General features: G+C 41.5%; 1 protein-coding gene and 1 long non-coding RNA gene across 2 annotated transcripts in view; one reads left to right on the top strand and one right to left on the bottom strand.

Annotated features, from left to right (window-relative positions):
* LOC126470134 (uncharacterized) overlaps positions 1-19,840 on the top strand; it is a 45,758-nt gene extending 25,918 nt beyond the window's left edge. Inside the window, exons 2-3 of the long non-coding RNA XR_007586135.1 lie at positions 11,620-11,664; positions 17,429-19,840. This is a non-coding gene — a long non-coding RNA (uncharacterized LOC126470134). The remainder of the gene's footprint in view (positions 1-11,619; positions 11,665-17,428) is intronic.
* The window catches only part of LOC126470130 (rho GTPase-activating protein 12-like), a 232,867-nt gene that overhangs the window by 179,083 nt on the left and 26,929 nt on the right, over positions 1-26,855 (bottom strand). Inside the window, exon 3 of the mRNA XM_050097745.1 lies at positions 20,256-20,363. Coding sequence (XP_049953702.1) covers positions 20,256-20,363 — 108 coding nt within the window. The remainder of the gene's footprint in view (positions 1-20,255; positions 20,364-26,855) is intronic.

The raw sequence follows: 26,855 nt of genomic DNA on the forward strand, positions 1-26,855 counted from the left end.
CGTTTTCAAGAAGGGTCGTAGGACAGATGCACATAATTATATGCCTATGCTGTTGACGTCAATTTGTTGCTGAATTATGGAACATGTTTTCTGTTCATGTATTGTCACGTTTTTGGAGAACGAAAATCTCCTCTACAAAAGTATCAAACGGATTCCACAGAGATCTTGCGAAACTCAATTCGCGATGTTCCTCCATGAGATACACAGTTCTGTAGACATCAGCGTTCACGCTGATGCCGTGTTCCTCGACTTCAGGAGGACGTTTGACACTGTTCTGCTCTGCTGCTTAGTAAAAAAGTACGAGCTTACAGAGTAACGGACCAGATGTGCGACTGGATTCAAGACTTCCTTGCAGATAGAACCAACAATTCGCTCTTAACAGAACAAAATCGACAGAATGTAAGGTAATTTCGAGGGTACGCCAAGGAAGCGTGACCGAGCCGGGACTATTTACAGTGTATATAAATGATCTCGTAGAATGCGTCGGACGTTCCATAAGGCGGTTGTCTATAAGAAGCTAGCAATGCCAGAAGACAGTAACGATCTGCAGAAGGACCTACAGAGTATTGATAAATGGTGCAGCAACTGGCAGTTGACCCAGCACGTAAATATTTGTAACATACTCCGCATACATATAAAAACAAATCCACTAATGCAAAACTGCACTTTCGATGACAAGTTGCTGGAAACAGTAACTACCGTAAAATATCTGGAAGTAACTCTCCAGAGCGACCTTACGTGGAATGACAACATAAAACAAACAGTAGGAAAAGCAGATGCGAGACAAAGATTGAGAGGAAGAATCTTAAGAAAATGTAAGTCATCGACTAATGAAGTGGCTTACAAGGCACTCGTTCGACCGATTCTTGAGTACTGTTCATCACTCTGGGAACCTTATCAGGTAGGACTGATAGGGAAGACTTAGAAGATTCGATGAATAGGCGCACGTTTCGTCATGGGATCGTTTGGGCGGCGCAAGAGTGTACATAGATGCTCAACGAACTCCTGTGGCAGACACTAAATGAGGTGGTGTGCATCACAGAGATGTTTACTATCTTAAATTTCAATACACTACTTTCCGGTGGGAGTCGAACAACATATTACTTCTACCCACATACAGACGTTGTCAAATTATTAGATTAAACGATTATTTTTGATACTCTCTAAGTTTTCTGATGTAAAAATACGAGAGAAAAGTGAATAACTGATTTGTTTTAATGGTTTGATTGATGCCACAAAAATTCCCTTCCAAGCAACTGTCTGTTTACATGCTTTGAAACTGTGTTTACAGTAACGTTTTATGTTTCTGTGATGTACTTCAACTTGTTATTTTACATTAACGAGACATTATATAGCTTGTGAACTTGCATGTTTTTAGGGGTATAGGAATAAATCGTGGAGTTTCCAAAGAAAGTGAGATTATGGGGAAGACAAAAGATGTTTCAACTGGGAAAGTTCTGGCTGTGGTAGCACTTCTTGCTAAAAAATTGTTATACACAGCAAGAAATTGCTGACATAATGAGGATATCACAGAAAAATGTCAGCAGAATCAAACTTTCAGTGCATAAAGGTGGTGAATACAAGACAAACAGGAAAGAAAGATGTAGACGTAAAAGAAAAATCAGTCCTAGAACAATGAGAAAACTTACAAACATGTCAACAATAAACCATAAAATTACATCTACAGACGTGAACCGTCAGCTGAAAGGTTTGAGTGTTGAAGTTTCACCTGTGACAGTGAGGAGGAGGCTGTTTGAATATGGTTTAAGGCATGTCGACCAAGGGAAAAACAGAAAATCACACTTGTCATGAAAACCAAAAGATTGCAGTGGGATAAACATTTTCAGGAGTGGACAGGTGAGGACAGGACTAAGGTATGTGCAATGATATGGTAAATTAAGTGGACCTGATCTCTAAAGTTAAAAGTTTTGGTTTGAAATTGTGATATTTTATTGATACTGAAGAGATGCACATTTGAATTTTGGGACTGTTGAGGTCTCCTATGCTACTATTCCCAACTTCTCTAACTTGCAATTTTGTACACATGCTTCAAGTAAGGTTCAGTGATGAATCTGTATTCACTGTGATGGAAGAAAGCAGCCAATATGTCCGTCACAGACCTGGAGAACAGTGTGTGTGTGTGTGTGTGTGTGTGTGTGCAGCAATGTGTGAAGCATCCAACATCTGTTATGGTCTGGAGTGTGATGTTCATGAAAGGTGCTGGCAGATCACACATTGTTGAAGGGACAATGACGCAAGAACAATATAAAGAAATCCTTGAAAAGGAACTTTTCCCCCAAATAAACGAGTGGCTTCCTAATAAAGATTCCATTTTTATGCATGATGGGGCACCTTGCCACAAAGCCAAAAGTGTTCCCAAGTACTTGGAAGAAAATCAACAAAGTGTTGCCCTGGCCAGGGAACAGCCCTGATATGAACCCAATTGAAAATGGATGGGCTATTGTGAAACAGAGGATAAGGAAATTTACAATAACCATCAAACAACATGTCATGGAGAAACTAGAGGAAATCTGGTATCATAACAATGCTATTAAAATGGCATGTGAAAAGCTAATCAAAACTATGCCAAACAGGATGAAAGTGTTCATTAAGAACAAAGGCATGCATGCAAAGTATTGACTGTACTTCTCTGTTAGTCGATGTAGATGTGTAATAAATGCAAAATTTTGGAAAAAATGTCTTTAGTCTCATAATTTGAACATGTCTGTACGTTTCACGAAATAACCACAACGAGAAAATTCGTGAAATTAGAGCTACCACAGAGACTTACCGACAACTGCTGTTCCCACGCGTCATTTGTGAATAGAACAGGAAAAGGGGGGGGGAATCAGTTAATGGTACCAGAAGTACCATCCGCAACACGCCGCCAGGTGGCTTACGGACTATTGATGTAGATGTAGAGGCGGAAGGAAATGGTAACTTTGAGAACTGTCGGCTACCAAAGTTTAGAAATCGATGAAATTGCATTAACTTCATCAAAGAACGTGCTGTAAACACGACACTGTACACAGTTACATATCTACGAACGGTAGCACGCACAGGCTAAAAGAACGTTAAGGTTTTCGACAGCTGGGACATAAAATGTAACACAGGCAAAATTCAAATATACCTGTACAAACCAACCATAGTGTGATAATGACTGCCTGTACGTGAACTAAGCAATTGACGAAAAATCCGAGGTTGTCAGAAACGAAAGCAACCACCGACAGAGTTTCGAGAAAGTATGAATGAGAGTAAACATACGTTGTGGATATTTAACGCGGAGAGAAATATACAGCAGAAACCGATGATGAAGCAGCAAGACGCAGCATGCACAGAAAGATGCGAAACAACGAATGTAGAAGGGCGTGATGGAGAAGTCTCACAGGAACATGGATAGAAATCCTGTGAGAACATACATCATGGACGATGAAACCATCAGTAAAACACCTGAACACACACCTGTGTTCAGAAATACTTTTAAATTCCAAAAGAGCAATAATGAAAGCAATGTACAGAATCGGATATTAATTACCGTAAAAATTGAGTGTGAAACGGTAAAGAGAGTAGAGAAAGAACGGCATCAACAATGTTCACTCGGCAAGTCAGAATTTATAGGGCAACAGGACAAATAACACTGAATGGATTGCGGCTTTGTCTTCGCATCAGATTTCCGGAACTAATCTCCAATTTTATATCTCTCCCACGATAAAGAGGACTTACCGCTATTGCAAGTTAACGCAAGAACTCTTGGTCTGCTTTTGGGTCAGTACTTAAACTTGCTATGCAATGTGTTGCAGACATTGAGATAATGGATGCATATTCGGGGAAAGCGGAGTTCAGATCTCAATCATTCAGAAACTAGTAGTCCATAGTAAATCCAAATTCCTTCAGATAAATAGCAAGGCAGTTCCATGAAGAATCCACAACTCTCAGATGAATAATCTTGTCAAGAAAGCTGCATATAACAGGCGTATGTGTAGCTCCGCTGTTGAGCGCGAACGGTTAAGCTTTGACTGTTTACATCTCGCTCCATCACGAGTACACACTGAACGCATATGCTCCAGCCGACTGTTTGCGTATCCCATTTCGCACGAGGCAGAAAGACGCTGGATGTTATGTATCCGCTACGTGACACATTTATTTGTGAGCCACTGTTTCAGCAAACACACACTTTAATGCCATTTTCTCAAAGGGGGAAAAAAGGATGGCATCGTTCCGACGCGTTTTCTCAAAGAATCACGAAAAACAGACTTTTAGTACTGTGTTGCGTGCAAGGATTTTTGTTGCCAACTCGCAGTTCTCACTATTCCGCACAATACAATATTTATGTCCTTGGAATTTTCCGTTAATCAAACAAAGGTCTTGCTGAGAGCCAAAGCGGAGTGAACCAGTCATCTGTGCACAACTGCTAGCAATTACTGTGTGTTGATAAAAAATACTACGTTCGTTTCTTTAGCCTACCGCGATGATGAATGGTTTGTGGGGCGCTCAACTGCACGGTCATCGGCGCCCAGACAAAGTCACAACTTTTACACAGTCTATCTTCTTTCACAGTCCAATCTAGCCACTGTCACGAATGATGATGATGATAAAATGACGAGAACAACACAAACACCCTGTCCCCGGGCGGATAAAATCACCAATCCACCCGGGGAATCGAACCCAGAACCCCGTGATCCAGAGGCAGCCACTAGACCAGGAGCTAAGAACTTCGCCTACAAAGGAAGCATACGCACAATGTGTCACCCATTTAGCTCACGTTTCGCACGATTGTAATTTGTACTTACATTTAACAAATGCTGTTTTAGTATACGCTTCTCAAATGCTTTCGAGAAATCGCGCTTGGGTGTTTTACGATCCTTTTAAATGCCAAGCATCGAGCACACGCATTGCGCAACCGCCTAAGGTGGCAGACTAGAAAATTTGGCACTTATCGAGTTTCGGGGGACACCCATGAAATCTTTAATTTTTTACCGATTATCGTCAATTTGACTATGCTGATCACGAATATGACATTTTTCATCAGTTTTGAAACAGTAAAACAACATATTGTCATTTAATCAAAATGTAACATTACACCAACAAAATAACAAATTTACCATACGAAATTCGGTCAAATCAGGGAAAATTCTAGTCATTACGAGTTAGTAGAACAAACGCACAGAACAAACACCGAACTAACACTTAACTACACTGTTATTTGACTTAGTGTAAAGTGAATGAGGCGATTTTATCAGAGTGCTTTGATGTGGTACGATTTAGCTTGAATGATGTTTGCAAATAACATATTCATGGTCCGGTCAAAAAATGAGGAAAAAAAATTTCATTCTCTTGATATATTAAAATGTTTTTATCGGGGATGAAAATAAACAACATCTTCGTGATCAACATAGTGTAACTGATCAAAAAGTGAGAAAAATATTTTCGAGAATTTTGTCCCCCTAAAATCGATAAGTGCCGAAAAGTTCCGGTAGTGCGATCGAGTCACGTCATTTTTTTCCCCACTAATCGTCCACCAGACACTCGTATGTTGCTTTCTCAATATCTGCTGACTGTTCTGGAAACGGCCCCGTTTCAAGAACACAATAAACGCATGTTTGCGATGTACGGTTTCGAGCGTGTGTCCTGTGCGGTTACGAACTGTTGATTAATAACTCGATAACTTCTGGTATCGAAACCAAGCGGTCTGCAATACAGCAGTTAAGTAAGCAGGCTACCCCGGGCCATTCCAACGAATAGGGAACACAACTGCTTTCTACCGATGCTCCAGAACAATCAAAATGTATTGCATATTATTTGAAGTAGTTAGTTCACTGCGATAAGCTCATGAATTTATCGATAAATTGGTTATTTCGATAAGATTCCTTTTTGCAAATCAATTACTCGAATTACCATTATCTTTATCATTGTTCCTTTGATTCATTGTCGAGACGTAAGTCTTTCGTGCAATTTTAGGAAGAAGATGACGCGACTCGAACATAGTATGAGCAGATTTTTGGTCTTACCCTGTTGCGCTAAAAGCGCTGCTCGAAGATGGCGCTCTCTTACGGTAATCAACAGGCTCTTAAGACTTTTCACCTCGATATTTGTAGCAGCTGTTCTCCGTCGAACGACTAGTTAGATACTGTTGTCCACGGTAAAATAGCCTGCGTACAGCTTATTGCAGTACCCCTTCCTCTTTTGCTATTCGATCTATATAACTAATCTTCAGTATTCTTCTATAGCACCACATTTCAAAAGCTTCTATTCCCTTATTGTCTGAACTAATAATCATAACGGAAACTATTATATTCCAGACTAATGTCTTCCGAGACTTATTCGATATTAACAAATTCCTCTTTTCATAAACGCTTTCTTTGCTATGGCCAGTCCGCATTCTCTACTTGTCATCACCAGCTACTTTTCTATCCTAACAGCGCACATATTCTAATACTTTTGGCGAATTATTTCTTCATTTCCAATTCGACTGCATATCATTATCCTCATTTTATTTTTGTTGATGATCATAAAAATCCTATTTCCAAGGCACTATCCATTCAGTTCTTCTCAGTGCTTTGGCTTCACTAACAGAATTACGTCATTGGCAAATCCCAAAACTTCTGTTTGTTGTGTCTGAATCTTAATTCCCTTCCCAAATTGCTCTTTGGTCTCCCTCACTGGACCCTGCCTCCTACTTCTCAACTACTGCCTCCCTTTTATCTTCTTTGACTCTTGTAACTGTAGTCTGTGTTGTAAGACCATCACTGTAGAATATTTGACGTTGTTGATGGAGCCACAATGTTACCTCTGCTTGCACCGCTTCACCACTATCAAAGTGAAGTCCTCAAAGGTGTTTTTTAAGTTTTGGAAACAGATGAAAATCAGATGGTGCCATGTTGGGACTGTATGGAGGGTGATCAATGACAGTGAACCCAAGGCATCTGATTGTTACAGATGTCACAGTGCTCATAAGTGGTCTGATATTGTCATGCTGAAGGAGAGGGTGCTCCATGTGTGAACGAACTCTTCGAATTCGAAACTTGATTACAGCACGCTGTTTGTCATGCAGTGATGTAGTTACAATACACACTTCCATGTTACACAGACTACAACTCTGAGCCCTCTAGTGGCAGGGGGGCTGCAAATAGGTAGGCACGAAGAATAAAGATGTAGAATGTTAATAAAGTTTGTTTTATTAAAAATGCTTTAAGAGACCTCAAACAAAAAATTCAGAGGAATTACTTTTCAGCAAGCCCTCATAAATCTACAAATGCAATTAATGTAGGTCTGCCAATATTCAACTTCATCAAGGTCAAGTTCTACCAACATTCTTCTCCAAATAATTCATGTTAATATTTTGTAGCTATGCTTTGCTCAACTGATGAATGAGCAGTAGTCACACTGTTGGCACCTGCTTCCTTTGGAAACAGAACCATTAAACAGAGTATACTTTTCAAACCCCCCACACTGCAAAGGCCCAGGGAAACAACTTCAATAGATAATATGATAATAAAACTGCACCATATGCTAGAGAATCTCAATGAATTTATTTGATAATCCTCAGTACACTTCTACACGTGAACCATTTGTAGCACAAAGAATACCGATTCTCTATTAAATTTCTTGCCATGTTCTTTGTAATATGTCCACTGTCACTGCCGCAATCGCATCAGTGACAAAACATCTGAACATATGAATATCATCCACTTTTATCACATACACGCAGTCCTTCACAAAGTCCCACAAGAATAAATCCAGCAGAGTAACGTCCGGGGCACATGGTGGCCACTAATGGGTGTTTCTCACCAAATCCAGTGACTGGGAAATTTCATATGCAGCAACTCCGGAACAGCACTTGACCAACGTGACGGAGCTCCATCTTGTTGAAATATGTTGGGTTTCAAGTCTTGTCTCTGAGCGTATACAAACTGCTCCCACCAGTCCAGGTACACTGGCCCATTCACCATTTTCTGGAAAGAAGAACAGTCCAACAACTGTGTCGCGCATTAGCCCACACCAGATGTACAGTTTAGGGCTATCATGAACACGTTCAACGATATCATGTGGTCATTCTCAATCCCAAATCCAAACATTACACCAATTAACCGCTCCTGATACTCGAAATGTTGCCTCATCTAAGAACAAACATATTTCCAGGTAGGTGGTATTCATGTCAATATGCTGTAGAAAACTGGTGTCAGCATGGTTTGTAGTTTGGCATCAGATATTGTAAGCATCAAAATGAAGATGCTGGTGTACTATGTGATGTAATGTTGCTCGGGGTACATTGAAATGCCTAGATGCCTTCAGAACTGACTTATGCGGGCTTTTGAGAAACACTCATCTCATGTCCTTCACTGTCTCTTCCAAAACACAATGATGTGCACTGCTAGGATGTATCAGAAAACTTGCAGTTACGAGGAACTTACGATACGATTCCTTAATTGTTTTCACATGAGGTGAATCACATCCATACATCATACGATAATTTCTTTCCATAGGAATTGGCGATTTTGTTCCTGCACATAACACTACTACTTACGTGTCCTACTGTGGACTCGCCATATTCTACATTACATACATGCTCTGCAAGCCACCATTTGGTCTGTGACGGGAAGGTACCCATACCACCACTGTTCATTTCCTTTCCTGTTCTACTCGCAAAGAAGCATGGAGGAAATGACTATCTATATGCCTCCCTATGAGCCCTAATTTATCTTATCTTTGTCGTACTTATGCGAAATGTATGTCGGAGGCAGTAGAATTGGTCTGCAATCAGCTTCAAAGAGCGGTTCTCTAAATTTTCTCAAAATTGTTCCTTGAAAAGAACAACTTTTTTCTTCAGGCATTCCCATTTGAGTCCCTGAAGTATCTCCTTAATATTTGTGTTGCATTTGAATCTATCAGTAACATACCTAGCAGCCAGCCTCTGAATTGCTTTGATGTCTTCCTTTAATCACCTGTTGCAGATAATGAACACTCGTGCACTAATCAAGAATGGGGAACATTCGAGCAGTATTCAAGACTGGGTCGCAGTAGTGTCCTGTACGTGGCGTCTTTGCAGATGAACCATACTTTCCTAAAATTCTCCAAATGAACCAAACTCTACCACTTGCCTTCCCTACTACAATCCTTACATGCTCGTTTCATTTCATATCACTTTGGAATGTTACGTCTACATATTTAATCGATGTGAATGTGTCAAGCATCACACTACCAATGCTGTATTTGATCATTGTGGGTTTGTTTTTTCTATTCATTCGCATCAACTTACATTTTTATACATTCAGAACTAACTGCCATTCATCACACCAACTAGAAATTTTGTCTAAGTTATCTTGTAGTCTCCTACAATTACTCAAAAATGAGACCTTCCCATACACCATAGCATCGTCAGCATACTGTTGCAGACTGCTGCTCACCCTGTCCACCAGATCATTTGTGTGTACAGAAAATAACAGCAGTCCTGTCACACTTCCCTGGGGCACTCCTGATGACACCATTCTCTCTGATGACCACTCGCCATTGAGCACAACATATTGGTTACTGTTGCTTAACAAGTCTTCAAGCCACTCATTTATCTGGACACCTATTCCATACACTCATACCTTCATTGCCAGTCTTCAGTGGAACAACATGTCAAATGCTTTTGGGCAATCTAGGAATATGGAATCTGCCTGTTGCCATTCATCCAGTTTGCAGGCTATATTGTGACAAAGGGGCAAGCTCAGTTTCACACAAGCCATGCTTTCTGAAACCGTGCTGATTTGTGGATGGATGCTTTTCCATGTCAAGGAAATTTATTATATTCAAACTGATATAATGTTCAAGAATCCTGCAGCAAACTGATGTTAAGGATACTGGTCTGTAATTTTACAGGTCCATTCTTTTACCCTTCTTATACACAGGAGTCACCTGCACTTTTTTCCAGTTGCTTGAGACTTTGTGCCGGGAGAGAGATTTGGGATAAACACAAACTAAGTAAGGAGCCAATGCCGAAGAGTACTATCTGTACTGCATACAATCATGCTGCACAGCATGACAGCATTTGGCACATCTGACATGAGAATACAAATTCTTTGAGACGCTCTATTACAGGGGTAGTCAACCTTTACTACCTACCAACCATTTTTGTATCTCTTTTAGTTACATAGTAAAATTTTCTAACCACTCACCAGCTCCACATTATTGGAGATTTATAAAATAGGGAAGTAACTTTATATTACATCAAAATTTTATGAAAATATAATGAAAATATCTTTAACCCCAGCCCAGCCCACTGTGAAAGTTGGAATGCCCACTAGTGGGTGCCAGGGACCAGGTTGACTAACAGTGGTCTAGCACATGGTGCAATTTCATTATCATAAAAGTATCTACTGTACTTTTTTCCCTGGGCCTTTGAAATGTCTGAGGTTTGAAAGGAACACCCTGTGTTACTCACAAAGCCTGAGGGTATTTTGCCTGTCTCATACATCTTGCATACCAGGTGGTAAGTTCTGCCCTAGTTGGTCTTCCCAAGGTTCTCAATAATTCTGAGGGGAAGTCATCTACTCCAGTTGTCTTGTTAAATTTTTTAACGTATTTACTCCTTTTTCCCCCTCTTCACATTTAAGTTTCTCCCTTTGTCAATTAAATTCAATATTCCATATGTTATCCAAGAATTTCTACCTATTTGATCTTTTCCACTGATTATTTATCTCAGCAACCCATTAGTCTTCTATTGTATTTCTTTTGCTGATTACAGTCAATATTTGGGTAACACACTCTTTGAACTATCAATGACCACAGGTTCTTTCATGTTATCTGATGTGTCGACAGAAGTGCCGACACAGTGTGATTTGAGGGGACCGCAATGCACGCTATAAACACACGAAGGATGGCGTGAGGTCTGAAACAGGATACGTAATGAATGCTATAAAGAAAAGTACGTAGCTTTTGGAATACTTAACTTTAATCCATCCTTGTTGTATACATCGTTCTTGATGAGACATGCTTTATACGATAAGTATCAATTGCTATGTAAGGCTAATGGTGCCTTGCTAGGTCGTAGCTGTGGACTTGGCTGAAAGCTATTCTAACTATCTGCTCGGCAAAGGAGCGAGGCTTTGTCAGTGGAGTCGCTAGGAAAGTCGTCCTTACAACTGGGGCGAGTGCTAGTCCATATCTCGAGACCTGCCTTGTGGTGGCGCTCGGTCTGCGATCACACAGTGGCGACACGCGGGTCCGACATGTACTAATGGACCGCAGCCGATTTAAAACTACCACCTAGCATGTGTGGTGTCTGGCAGTGACACCACATTATCCATGTCCCGTCTCCTTATTTTCCTACCATTCCATAATTTCTTCAGTTTTAATCTGCAGTTCATAACCCATAAATTAAGGTCACAGTGTTTTGCAGTTAAAATATGTTTTTTTTCTTTTTAAATATCTATCTTAGCATTATATAAATCTATCAGAAACTTTCTCATGTCTCATGGTCTCTTCCTTATACCGAACCTCCTTTCATGATTGTTAAACCAGGCGTTAGAGATTATTAAACTGTGTTTGTGCTGCTTTCACATAAAACTGATTTTGCTTTAGTTACGTGACTTTAATTTTTTTTATTTAATTTTTTATTTAATTATTTGTCTTTTTCAGGTATTGCTTACAGTGTGACAGTTGTTGTTGCCATTACAAAAATTGGTATGTAAAAACAGATGTGATAATTCTTGTCACTTTTAGGAACAAATGCTGAATATTTTATTTGCTGCACAATTATTTCACGTTACTGTAACAGCCATGTTTTCATTGTTTGTTTGTTTGGACACTGTTCTTTCTTCCACAGAAAATTCTTTATATACTTATGGTTAAAATTTCAGTAGCCTGAAGACAGCATACAACAAACACCAAATTGGATATAGTGCAGTTCGTACCTCAATATACGAAAAATTAGCATTTCTGCACAACCCCACAAAGTACGTCATCTACAATTAATAAAAGTAAGGACTATGCCAGTGGGTTTCTTATTCAGAGGTTCCTTATTCAGAAATCACATTGGAATGTCAATCATACATTGTCAGATGATTGTGTCTGCCTCATGCATGCAGGAGAAATGTCTACCAGCATGTATCTGAATTCAACAGCAGTAGGATTGTGGTCCATAGAGACTGAGGTTTATGAGTATTGCCCCACAAGATTGCTTCTCTTGTTGGTTGGGATCACACAAATATTGTGTATATATGGAATTAATGAGTTCAGGACATTCATACTCAATGTCATTCATGATCTCAACAATAACCTGCAACTAGTGCCCCATAAGACAGGCACCATTCGCTGCCCTGTGCAGTATCTCACAGCCATGTCACATACCGTGAGTCAGGAATTAAGCTTGCTAGCAGCAAAGAAAATAATTTACATGGACAGTGCAATGCCATCAGAAGCACCATGAACTGCCAGCACAACAACCATTGTTATGGCTTCCCTTGACATTGCAGCAGATATAAACTTGCTGACAGAAGTGTATCCAACTGCAACATCACACACGAGTGGCACAATGTGTTCTTTTCAAATGAGTCCTGATTCTGCATATGGCATAGCAATGGATGTTCCTGCATGTGGAGACTCCGAAGAGAATGAACATTGCTAGATCACATTCATCACTGCCATATGTCCCCAGCACCTGGTGTGATGGTACAGAGAGTCACTGGGTATGCAACATGAATACCTCTGGTTCACACAGTCCTGTCTCTGGCATGTCTGTGGCATTATCATTAAACAAGATGACAGAGGACTGCAACTTGTCCATGTTACTGAAAACATCTGGTCATGGGTTGTTGGGAGACTGGCACATCACCACTTGCCAGCCACTACAATTGATGAACTTTGGCATAAAGCTGAAGCAGCAGAGAATGTCATAACTGGACCTGTCAGTCAAGCGAAGTTCAATTAGATGCCTAGCTCAGTTAGAACCTTTATTGCCACTTGTGGTGACAGTCTGCATACTGAATTTCATGACCTGTATATTCCAAATTTACCAAAAAATTATAAATTTGTTCTTCCAACTATACTGCAGACAGAAAATAATAATGTTTTTGTTATCTGGTACCCTTCCGGGGGTGGTCAAAAATTTGGAAACACCAAAAAAAACAGCACATTACAATGCTTAATAGTGTTCGCAAAAACTGTTGGCATTGGAAACAACTTCCAGTCATCTCGTAACTGATAAATACAGGCCATGTATGGTTTCAAGGGAATCTTATAACACTCTTCGTGCACAATAATGGCACGTTCAGATAACGAGTATTGAGGTGGATAGTGATCACACACCTTTCTCCCCAAAGCAGACCTCAAAGGCTCGATAATATTAAGATCTGGTGATTGTGGTGGCCAGGGGAGATGCGAAAATTCATCCTCATGCTCACAAAACCAGCCCTGGGTGATGCAAACTGTGTGAACAGGAACCCTGTATTCTTGGAACACAGCACCACCACAGAGGAACAAACACTGTATCATGGAATGGATCTGATCAGCTAAAATGTTCATGTAACCTTTGGCAATAATACGACCTAGCAAAGCTAGCAGTTGGAAAAAGTGTAGAACAGGACTCATCTGACCAAATGACTTTCCTGCATTGTTCCACAGTTCAGGTTTTATGGCTTTAGCAAGAGGTTTCCACCCAAAAAAATGAATTCAACGCCAAATGTACATTGGGGAGGAGAACAGTGTCACAATAATATAGACTGTGAGTGTACTGTGTTCAAAGATTTGGAGGTCAGTACAACCACACAATGTTATGCCTCCCCGCACCATAACACCTGGACTTCCAAAATGACCACATCCATGGGAGCATTGTGTGCTTCCACCTCTCACCATATGAGGGTACATCAAGAAACACTATTCAGTTTTATTCTATTCCCATTCAAGAAGAAAACATGGCCCCACCCCTCACTGGTCCAGTCCCACTGTTCTTGAAACCACCAAAAATAAATAACTGGATTTGTGGATCCTTTTCTACAATCCTGATGGATTCAAATTTTTCCTGACATTTTCCATGACATTTACCACAAGTGGATGGCAGCCTGTGGCCAGTAACAGAAGTTCTTTTCACACACAGACCAACAAGGTTGTTAGTCACAGATAATGGAATGCTCAGGTTTTGGACACAAAAACCACATGTTAAAGACAGTCTCAGCAAAGTCAAAAGATGGTATGTTTGCAATTTTTTGAGCACAGCTCAAACTACTGTAATAAATGGTAAGAATTTGTACAAGGTTATCAGCCATGTAGGTTACTGCAATAAATCTGCCTCATGGAGTCCATCCACTTGGGTACTGCATAATGAGAGTTCCAGGTTTAAGATTCAATAATGATTTGTATAATGGGCATTCAAGAAGAAACGAGCCGGAGGCATAATTACAGAAACCAGTACCTGTATGTTAGAAGTATTGACCCTGGCTGTTGGACACTTGTCCCACTGTGACACAAGGTGGTGAATGGGTGTCTCAAAAAATTCCCAGGGCTGCAATGTTAACCAGTTCGGCACATACAGCTGGACGTTGCCGTCCACATGAGTGCAAGAAAGGTTATACTGGCGTTCTTCTTTGACCATGATGGCTCCCTTCTGATTCACTTCCTGCAGCACAGGACAACAGTGAATGCCCAACGTTACTCGCAAATCTTGCCCCCCCCTTCACCAAGTGATCAAATCAAAACAACCAGGCAATCTCACCCATGAGATCACTCTGCTACACAACGATGCAAAGCCTCATACGGCCAACACAATCACGGCACTCCTGCAGAAATTCAAACGGGAGGTTCTCGGTCACCCTCCATACTGTCTGGACCCCTCTCCCTGTGATTACGCCATTTTTGGTCCCCTTAAAAAGGCTCTGAGGGGCAAACGATTCACCTCGGACAACGACATCCAGCTGTACTTGCAGAACTGGTTATCATTGCAGCCCCAGGAATTTTATGAGACAGCCATTCACCGCCTTGTGTCACAGTGGGACAAGTTTCTTAACAGCCAGGGTCAGTACTTCTAACATACAGGTACTGGTTTCTGTAATTATGCCTCAGGCTCATTTCTTTTTTAGTGCTACTTATACATAGAAATCTGAAGAACATGGACACTGGGGACCATCACCAGAACATGCAACAAAATTATTATGGATGTCTAGATACCATGGGACACCATCACCTATCACTGAATTAACATTGCATCATTTCAACAAACCCAACAATGCAGAGCATGTCCATGCCATCTACAGAGGGAGCTGTGTTATTTCGTTTAGAACTTTCAATCAACATTCAGCATTTGTGCTCCTTAAAAGAAGAAGCTGTCTGAATCTCGATGGAAAATCTACATTGCTATGACCTACAGATCAATTTCAGCTAACATAGAATTTTCAAGTGAGCCTCTTGCAATGTGTTAATGCATCCGTGCCCGAAACCAACCAACAACAACAACAACAACACAGGTGACCTATACCATGATCAAACAGTACATTTGTACATCTTTATATGTAGACTGAAGTAGAGTATGTAATGCAGAATAAAGCCAGAAAAATGCTGTATGCCATTATTTCATTGTAGAAAACTTGGACCACCCCTGGATGTCAAAAACTTGATACCCAAGCACTGGGACCCCAAATTTCAGCATTCGGGAGGACTATGGTTCAATCCCGCATCCGGCCATCCTGATTTAGGCTTTCCGTGATTTCCCTAAATAGCTCCAGGCAAATGCCAGGATGGTTCCTTTGAAAGAGCATGGCCAACTTCCTTTCCCGTCCTTCCCTAATCCGATGAGACCGATGACCTCGCTGTTTGGTCTCTTCCCCCAAACAATCCAATCCAATCCCAAATTTCAAACATGAGGATGACACTTGACATCTGAAGATACCCATACTTCACTCACTGAAAAACAAAGCAGGCAGTTTCCAACTTTTATTGGCTAGCATAAGAGCCAAGAATTTGGTATCGCTTAAAGCTGACACCACCATATTTCTCATTACACCAGAAATTAATGTTTCTGAGTTCTAATTATTGTTTTTTAAAGCAAATGGCACTGCCACGTTCAACTAGAAAATACAGCAACATCACCACAAGCTGCAGACATGAGGAAGATCAATATCAAAACATGCATCTCCATTGATCAGCCAGTTCTTAGGACAAGACGTTTGCTTCATCATCACTATGAATCTCAAACTTATCACCAATCACCACCAACGCCATACACTGTGTCTTTCTACCCCACCAATGATATACACTACCAGTTTTTATTTCTCACTAGCATCACATAAAACCACTGGCATGTCCTGCGTTCCAAACAATTTGGCACCACTATTTGTGCCAGCTGCCAGCAGTCTTCACTCAGTCTATGCACATTGTTCATAAACTGCACAAGATTAACACTCATGCCATCATGACTCACAACAGCAGTCTGCCAATTGTCCCCCACACCACAGTGCTATTGCACCACCTATCAGTGACCTTCCTCTGTTGTTTCCCCGTACTCTGGTTCTACGCAGAAATAGGGCATTAACGTTAACTTTGTGTTATTCTGGCTATTGTCAGCAACAATAAAAAATACCATACTATGGCATTAAAACACACACACACACACACACACACACACACACACACACACACACACACACACACATCGATATAATGAAAAGTTTCTCTTGCCACCAAATTCTATTCTCTAGAAAACTATCCATTTTTATAATGTGTAAAAGATGACGGGTACGAATTACTAACTAATAACTGTATTTAAAAAAAGGTAAATGGTCAGTATGTAGCCATATTTACTCATGAAGGTGTAATAAGAATGTAAAATGACTTGCTCCATAGCATTACAATTTATCACACAAAGGATTCATGAAACATGAAACTGATGTTTACGTGGACATGCAAGTGCACACACCATGTCATGTGCCTACCTGCCTCTGGGATTGAAATTTTTACTAGAGAATGTTCCTACACCATATTTCTCTTACCTATGGCAAGTTGATTCAGAAGTTGTACTCCCTGATACAATGAAATAATCTGCATTATCATATTCCTGTACACCTTAAGATCAACTCTGATAACCTTACAGGATTAGCTACAAATGAAGGTAGACAGACTACAAGAACAACATGTCATCACTACACTCTTGGTCTAAATTTGCAAACCCAATGGATCATAATTATTTTGGTGATTTCTACCCATACTAAACAATACATCTTAGACAGACACTTACCAGCTCCCTGTCCAGAGAAATTAATGGCCAAACTATCTAGAGGCCAATATTTCTCAAAAACATAGCATGAGCATAAGGTTTTCCCTTATTACAAACATTTTTTTCTAAGGAACTGTTTTAGGTACAGCTATGCAGTTCGTTGCAAATGGTAGTTTAAGTTTTTATGGATATACTTCTGCACGTGCTATGATAGCATCCAATTTCTTTCCTTCTTTCTTGTTACAGGCAGTGAAATTTAGGAGTGCTGCTGTCACTACGGCATCCATGCAGGACAAAGTACGTGTTTCATGGTTTCATGAAACACAGTCGCCTACAACGTATCAGAAGCAGTTCCAAAGTGCCTAAGGTCAAGACCTGCCACATGTGACGGGTGTCAAAGGATAGTATCAGCAGTTTAAAGAGACTAGCAGTACTGGTGACAAGGTAGGAAGCAGCAGACCTGGATTGAGTGACAATACTGCTGACACCGTACATACAGCATTTCAAATGCAGTAGTAGGAAATCGATCCTTCACATTTCCAGAGAAACAGGCATACCACAGAACACTGTGGTGAGTATTTTACACAAACAGCTGCATTTCCACGATTACAAAGTGCAGCTCCTGCCAGCTTTGCAGCCATATGATAGGCCCAGATATGCAGTGTTTGCTAGAAATCTAATGAAATGAACCAGTGAAGAGGATGAGTACCTTAATAAAGTAGCTTTATCTGATGAAGTGACTTTTCACATCTCTGGGAAAGTAAACGGTCATGATGTCCAGATCTGGGAGTCGGAGAACCCACAAACGGCATTATGGTACAGCAGATCAAGGGCAGCCCAAAAGTGAATGTGATGGATGTGGCTTGAAGCACAATACAATTTTTGATTTTTCTTTTTTACTGAGCCTACCATTACAACAGTTTTTCTGGACAGGTTGCTACTTTACGTTACACCTCACTTACAGACCATGGATAATGTTTCAACAAGACAGTGCACCGCCATACTCGACATATATTGTTTTGAAGTTCTTGGACGAAATATTTCTGGACAGGTAGATCAGTAGAGATGGTCTAACATCATGCCACCCCTTCATTAGACAAACCCCTCTTGATTTTTTGTAGAGTTAAGTTAAGGATAATTCAGCTCATCAGTTCCTCTTACGGCAAAACAAGAGATGCTGAAGAGGTGGTGATGGAAGAAATGGTGGCAAAGACATGGAGAGGAAGTGAGTATTGCCTAGATATTCTATGGGCAACATATGGAATACATGTAGAAGGGTAGCAAAAAAAAAAAAAACTTTACGAGTTAAGCTACCATTTGCTACAAACCACATTGTTGTATCTAGAACAATTCCTTAGAAATATTATTTTGTAATCAGAGAAAGTCATTACGCACACCATGTATATTGGCAGACGCCAACCAACAATTGCCTCTCAATGAAGAAACTTAGAACTTCATGGTATCTTATATGCCTTTTGAACTCTACCACTTTTTTTATGTTTTTAAATTTTAATGTGGAGGTAGCTATACATGGCGTCAAAGATGACATATCACACTGTAACCATGCTGAGATGGTTTCAAAATGGCCTCCAATGGTGGAAGTTGGTAATCACGATACACTGCAACTGTGATTGCAATACACAATTACTTATTATCAATACAACCGCTTATTTGATTTGGAATTGCCAGTGTTCCAGAGATATTTTGTCACTATTTGAAGTACTTAATTCACAACATGCTCAGTGTGGTAACTACCTAATGCCATCATGTAACTGTTCATCTCAAGAAAGTCATCTAACACTTGCTTCTATATTACACACACACAAAACAATGGTCTGTAAGGCAACCAGAACTTAGTTACTACTGCCAACCACCAACACCCTCTCTACTACAATGACATATGACAGCTGGTTTGGACCTCAATGGGAACACAGCCATTGCCTTCACTTCAACCCCTGCCTGTACCTCTGGTGCCCTTCACAATTGTTGCAGTTTACTTTCCCTGCAGGACCCTCTGGTGAGAACCTCAGCAGCAGCAGCAGCAGCAGCAGCTCCTAGTCCTTGTCGTCATTGTCATTTACAGTCATGATTTCTGACTATTTCCATCTTTATGGTACGGTAAAAGGAAAATGAAGTTGGTACCCCTGTCAAATAGCGATACAGATCTAGCAGCTATTTGCACACAACAACTGAACGTGACCATAACTGCTGCTCTCATCATGTCTTGTGGGTAATGCCTCTACTGGTGATATGCATACAAAGAGTTGGGGAGTACTTTGCAGCTAACAGCCAGTTTTGGGTTTAAAGGAAATGCTATCTACATCTTCTCACTACAGCAATTATCAGATCCTTGTTATGGACTTTTCTTCTTTTGGACAGCTTCTCTACTGTTTACCTGTAATTCTGGTATTGGAACTACTCTAGGCTCATCACCGTTTGTGTCTGTATCCTATCATCCTGAGGTTCTCCTACGCCATAGTAATAACTAATATTGATAAGAGCAAAACAATTTGACAGTAATTTCAATGAGTTCACAGAATTACTAAATAATTTTAGAATGTCCTGCTATGACACGAAACAAACATTACCCAGATGCCATTATAAATGCTGTAGATACTATTTACCATGTGAAGAAAATTGTTTAAAACTCAAAATGCATAGCACAGTATTAATAAAATGAATGTTTACAGATATCAGTTTGCATTTAATACTTTTTCACACAGTAACAGTAAGACTAACCAAAAGCAGTCTGCTTTCAAAGAAAAATAGACCTGAAAAACAACTGTGCGCAAACCAAACAGCGCACACACAGGTTTGTGTTTCCCTCCTTCCACCCCCCACCCCCCCTTACACACACGAACAAATTAGAGAGATTAAGGTGGTCTTCTTGCCTCTTCAGCACATTCTCTACAAACTGAACACAAAAGCTTTGTGGCTTGACTCTAACCAGACATTTTAGAGCAGTTCAACAGACACAAACTTCATAGAATTGCATCACAGTTTAACTAAAAATTAATACAAAATGTGTCTCATAAATCAAAGAGGGAGTTCTTAAGCTATTTGTCATAAATACCTTCTCGCCTGACTTCTCATGGATGTAACAAGGGAGATCCAGCTGCTCATCATAGCTTTCTATCCAGCCATCAGGGAGGGGAATGTTCACCACATCTAATGCACTCTCCTGCAAATAGAGACACAGGGTCAGCCATGAACTCAGAATATTTCCAGAAACATGACAGTCCCTATATTTTATTAATAAATTTAAAAGTTACACATTTTAATTATAATACATGACTCCATACGTTAAAATGGTAATTTTGAGGATCATCAAAATCAGACCTCAACAAAATGTCTAATAACATAAAATTTACATAGCAGAAAGTTTCAGATGTGTGTATTCCTAATGGTACTATAACAATGAACCAATACTTTTCACGAGTATGTGGCTAATATCAGTAGATAGCACTCTGAAATGTACTTACTATTTTACTTTCTTTAAGAAATTGTTCCATTGACTTTTTAGATATTTTTTTATTAGGTTGTTTAGCCTTGCTAGATGAGAGCATTCAAGGGTATCTCTTACACTGGACCTGACAATTTTACTTTTTGCAGCATAAACACACGTTTTTACCATAAAAAAATATAAGGGGTAGCGAGAGGGAGATTTATATATGCAGGGAGTTACACTGTGTATAAGATTTTGGGTACCAATATTGATACTGCAGATTGTGGTTTGAATAGGCTCAATGTAGACAATGGAGAGCTATGATTATCAAAGAAATAATACATTAGCTTAATTTTGAAACTGGGTAAACAAGTTGTAAGTTATTTCAAAGTTGAATGCTTGCAACAAAGAACTTAGAATAAATTTTGTGGTGTAAGGGGGGACTAAAAGTAGTGTACAATGAAAGAATTAGGTATCACAAGCGGTGTTGATCTAAGAAAGATATATCTGAGGGAAGATGTGGATTGGAGACCTGACTTGAGTTAAGATTATTGTGTTAACCAGGATGTATCTCTGTAGAAATGAGTAGCAGTAGCACACTTGTAATATATCTCACACGTTAATTTGGCATAAGGTTGAAGAACCAGGAAATGTTATAGATCGTATTTTACCAAAGGGTATCACACACAACGGTGGATAAAACTAAGCTTTGACTCACTTTATTTTAAATATCTTTGGGAGGGGAAAAATTCTGCTGTGTTTTTGTAAAATACAAATCAACACAAATACCTTTCAGGACACACAGCCTATTTTCCATTTAATTGAAGTGGTCATTCAGTATTGAACAAAGCTCCTCTTTCTGAGGGCTGAAATGGATTTCTGTATTATCTATGACTGGAAGTAGAACAAGAATATTCACAAAATAAACTGCTTCATCAGCCTCTACTGGTTGGTTGGTTGGTTGGTTGGTTGGTTGGTTTGGTTGGTTGGCTGGCTGGCTGTTGGAGTCAAAGGGAATAAACTGCAAGGTCATCACCAGCACCTTCATCCTATATGTATTGAACCAGGGATAATCCTAAGGAGGAGGATATAAAAGGCAAATCCTGGGAAGCCCAATTGTAAACAAGATACATTAAGACATATAAAATCAAGGAGAAGTAGGATGGGAGTGAGATCGGGTAAGGTGGATGAGTCACTCAGCCCAGAATGCAGCTGAAGGCCCTGGAGCATGGTAGGCAATGGGAGAGACACCCTCTGCATACCACCAACACCCTCTCACCATCTGTTACCCCAAGTAAACAAGAAGCACAGACAAAATGATAAAATTTGAAGAACGATAAAACGTTAAAAATGGTAAACATAAAAGAATAAGGAGAATAAAGAGGTGGGTAGGGTAGAGGCTAGGCGAGACTACCAGGCAAGGGCCGCCGTGGCATGGGTCCCCTCGGCAACAGCAGGCGAGGTGTGCCCCTCCAACCCTTCAGGTAGTCAATGAGATCAAAGTGCCCCTCCTCACAGCGAGAAGTAGAAACCATCTTCACAGGTGAGATGTAAAACCAGGTCAGAGGCCTTGGTGTCGTCTGCTAGCACTGGAGGTAGCGTGTCAGGAAGGTTAAGACATCGCTGCAAAGCAGCCAGATCTGGACAGTCTAGTAGGATGTGGGCCACCTTCAGGTGGGCACCACATCGGCAATAAGGTGGGTTATCACGTCAGACTGTGGCCATGGGTCAGCCAAGTGTGGTCCACACATAGCCAATGAAGAACAGTGGATTCACAGCAAGAAGTGAGAGAACACTGCCACGTGGTCATGGTCTCTTTTATAGCCCTCAGTTTGTTTGATAAGTCCAAGGCGGATCATTATGAGTTTCAGACTGCCAACAATTTATGGCGCAGAGTTGACTGTTCTGGGACACTCATTTACAAAATCAGCATCCTGGTGGTTAACTTTGCCAAGTGCTTGGAATGTTCATTTTCTGATATCCCAACATGTCCAGGGGTTTAAACAAAGCCCAGAATGCAGTTGAAGACCGTCCAGTTTGATGGAGGCCAGAAAGAAGATCCTGGATAGTCATGACTAATGGGTGACAAAGGTTGAACTAGTCTATAGCCTGAAGGCTGTTCAGTGAGTTGCTGCAGATCACAAGCATCTTGCCAGTGCAAGAACGAGCATAGCTAAGGGTTCATTTGACAGTCACTAATACAGCACTGAAGACACTGCATCCATTTGGCAGAAAGCGTAGTTCATTGTGCCTTGCATGTGTGTACGCAAAATCGGTTCACCCATCAACCAATGAGGTGTCAGTGCATACAAATTCCAAACCCAGAAAAGCCTCAAAGACAGCCAGGAACAGGTGAACATCATAGGCTTAACTGAATCTTTTGGTCCAAAGGATACATCGAGACAGATCCGAGATCGGAGTACACAACATGGGGGCATATGCAACTGCTCTCTGACAAGAGGTGACACTGAGGGAAGTTGGAATTCAGAGCAGAGACACTAGTCTAACAGCAACTGTGATCCCAGTTCTGGGTTTCTGTAGTGGGAGGTGGATCTCTCTACTAGGAAAAAGGACAGAGTTGTTTGGATGCTTAGGGGAGCTGTGAACATGTACAGCAAAACAGAGTAGCTGTTGTTGGTGCCTGATGCATACTGGAGGGACCCCAGCCTCTGCAAGTAGGCTGTTCACAGTGCTAGTTCGAAAGGCTTCTGTTGCAAGTCAGACCCACAATGGTGTATGGGTCCAGTCACTGCGATGCTCAGCGTGATGCCAAACCATACATCAAACTTCCATAACCAAGATGGGACAGGATCAGGCTTTGTAAAGCTGCAGAAGAGTAGTTCAGTCTGCACCCCAGCTGGTGTTACTGAGGCAGCGAAGTGTATTAAGTTGTAGCCAGCACCTTCGCTTAAGCTGGTGAAGATGGGGAAAATGGGGAAACCACATCAGCTAAGCATTGAAGACCAGTCCCATAAAACAGTATGTCTCCACCACATTGAGTAATTGGTTGTTGAGGTAGAGTTCTGATAGGCGATGAACAGTACAATGGCAACAGAAGAGCATGACGTGAGTCTTGGTGGCTGAAAACTGGAAGCCGTGGGTGAGAGTCCACAACTGCGCCCTTTCAAATGATGCCCTGCAGTCAGCATCCAGCAACACCCACACTAGAGGAAAAATAATAAAAACAAAGAATTGTTGGTAAACAAGGAGGGTGATACTGAAGACTGCACAGCTGCTGCTAGACCACTGATGGCCCGTATAAAGAGCAGGATCCTTAATGCAGAGCCCTGCAGGACGCGATTCTCTTGGATATGGGGGGCACTGAGGAAAGCACCAAATGCAACCCAGAAAGTGTGGTGTGGCAAGAATTTCTGGACAAAAATCTGACGCGGACTCCCGAGACTCTACTCATGTAAGGTAGCAAGGATGTAATGTTACCATGTGATGTCATAAGTCTTTTGTAGGTCGAAGAATACAGCGATATGTTGGTAATCTAAGCTGTCCGGATGGCAGACCCCACGCAAATCAAATTATCAGCAGTGGAACAGCCTTGGTAAGAACCACCTTAGGATGGAGCCAGATGGCCCCGAGACTCAAGGAGCTAACACAGTCACTGGCTCCCCAGACATCTGAGCAACTTGCAGAACATTGGTGAGACTAATTCAGCAATATCTCTGCTTCTTACCCAGTTTCAGTACTGGAACGATGGTGCTTTCTTGCCACCGAGATGGGAACTCACCCTCACTACAGATATGGTTGAAGATGGTAAGGAGATGATACTGACAATCCACTGAATTGTGTTTGAGCATTGTGGCCTGGCCCTGGGGCAGTATCAGGGCAAGGAGTTAGGGCACCAAAGAATTCCCACTCACTGAATGGATCATTACAGGCCTCCAGGTAACATATACTGAAAGATAAGTGCAAATTGCTCCATCTGCTGTTTAAGGCCATGAAAGGCAGGTTGACAGTTCTCAGACACAGAGGCTCAAGCATAATGCAGAGCAAAATGTTTGGCTATGGCATTTGGGTCAGTGAAAACAGCAAGGTACCCCTTCCCAGTGTGAGAAGCAGGACAAGGGTGATGCGTCTCTGGCTGGGGGATGGGGATCAGCGTCCCCGGTGGATGGGGAGCCATTGCTCCCAAAGTAGATGTGGGGGAAGCAGCAGGAGGAGAGCCCCCAACCAGCAGGGGGGCACGCATGGTGGAGGGACCCCGAGGGCTCGCTGTAGGATGCATAACGGGGAGAAGTACCATCGGCAGAGAGGGCGACGTAGTCATAGCCATAGCACATATTTTCAAGAGTGCAGGAAATAGATGCTCATACTTTTTCTTGACCTCTCCCTCTCTCTCTCTCTCTCTCTCTCTCTCTCTCTCTCTCTCTCTCTCTCTCTGAAAGGCAGTGCAGTCTGGTGAGCAGGGAGAATGGTGCTCTCCACAGCTGATGCAGACAGGGGAGAGAACCACAAGGAATTTTCATGTGCAATGGTTGTCCACAATTCCCACAGACTATGCTGGTGTTGCAATGTGCAGACGCATGTGGGAGTGGGGGACATGAGGTGTCACGTCACATCGGTATACCACCAGCTTGACTTTTTCAGGCAACAAATCGCCCTCAAAGATCAAGATGAAGATCCCAGTACCAATCCATTGTCCTTTGGCCCCCTATGGACACGACGGACAAAGTTAGTTTGTTTGTTTCGTTTTAGGGTTCAAAAACAACTGGGGTCATACGTGCCTGAGTCAAAACTATAGAACATGAAGACAGAAATAAGTTTCACAATGACTATATGTCAATCCAAATTGACATATGAGAAAACAGCTAAAAACAAGGACATGGAGAAAGGGCTACAAAAGATACCATACAGAAACGCGAGGTCCAAAAGTAAAAATTAAATGGCCTTCACCATATTGCTTCAACAGATAAAAAGTAAAATGCGGTCAACAGACCATGCATCATTTTCTAAAATGATTGCCCGATAACTCTGACAGCAAATCCAAGCGGGAACATAAACGGTTAAAAAATGGGCAATCCATCAGAAAGTGGCGGGCAGTTAAAACTTGAGCACAATGTGTACAAAGTTGTGGGGGAGGGCCACTTATCAAATGACGATGGCTAAAAAGGCAGTGCCCAATTTGCAACCTAGTTCAAATGACCTCCTCCTAGCGGGAGGGCCAAGAGGAGGTTGTCCAAGTTGCTGGGAGATGCTTCATAATCCTGAGTTTATTCTCATGACAGGAGGACCAATGGCAATGCCAAAGGGGCACCACCTCCTGACAGACAGAGATCATTGGAGGGAATATAGGAACTAGTGGGCTGAGGTATGAGGACTGCAGCTTTGGCAGCAATGTCAGCAGCCTCGTTTCCTGGCACACTGACATGACCAGGAACCCACATAAACATCACACTGGCTCCATCAAGAGTGAGAAAGTGACAGTTTTCCTTGACCCGTTGCACTACGGGATAAGCTGTGTACAGCACACATAGACTTTGAAAGGCGCTGAGAGAGTCTGAGCAGAGGACACAACTGAAAAGTCTGTGTCGCCAGATGTACTCGATGGCCTGGTACAGGGTAAAGAGCTCGGCTGTAAACACTGAGCAGTAAACCAGAAGCCGATATCAAAAGACATGGGCACCAATGATGAAGGGACATCCGACACCACGGTCAGTATGAGAGCCATCAGTGTACACAAAGTAACTATTGTGAAGTTCCATGTGAAGGGCATGAAACTAAAGGCGACAGACCGAGGCTGGAGTAGTGCCATTAGGAAGCGAATGAAAGCCGTGGTTAACACAGGCTGCTTCACAAAGCCAAGGTGATGAAGGGTTCACACCCACTGGAAAAGTTGCAGGTAGTGTGAATTTAAGCCACCAGAGAAAGTGCCAAAAGCGGACTCTAGGAGGTAACAGAGAAGAGGGACATATACCCCATACTGGTGATCACAGGAATCATCGAAGAAGGAGGCAGGGGATGGGTGGCCATGCGTGGCAGACAAACGGCATGCATACCTGCTGAGGAGAAAGTCATGGCGATAGGACAGTGGTACTTGAGCAGCTTCAGCATACAGACTCTCAACTGCACTAGCGTAAAAGGCACTAGTGGCCAAACGGATGCCACAATGGTGGATAGTGTTGAGATGGTGTATGAGGAATAGACGAGCATGCACATAAACAAAGCACCCATAGTCTAGTTTCGAAGAGATAAGGGACTGGTACAAATGGAGGAGGG

This window comes from Schistocerca serialis, chromosome 3 (genome assembly GCF_023864345.2).
Source record: "Schistocerca serialis cubense isolate TAMUIC-IGC-003099 chromosome 3, iqSchSeri2.2, whole genome shotgun sequence".
Taxonomy (NCBI): Eukaryota; Metazoa; Arthropoda; class Insecta; order Orthoptera; family Acrididae; genus Schistocerca; species Schistocerca serialis.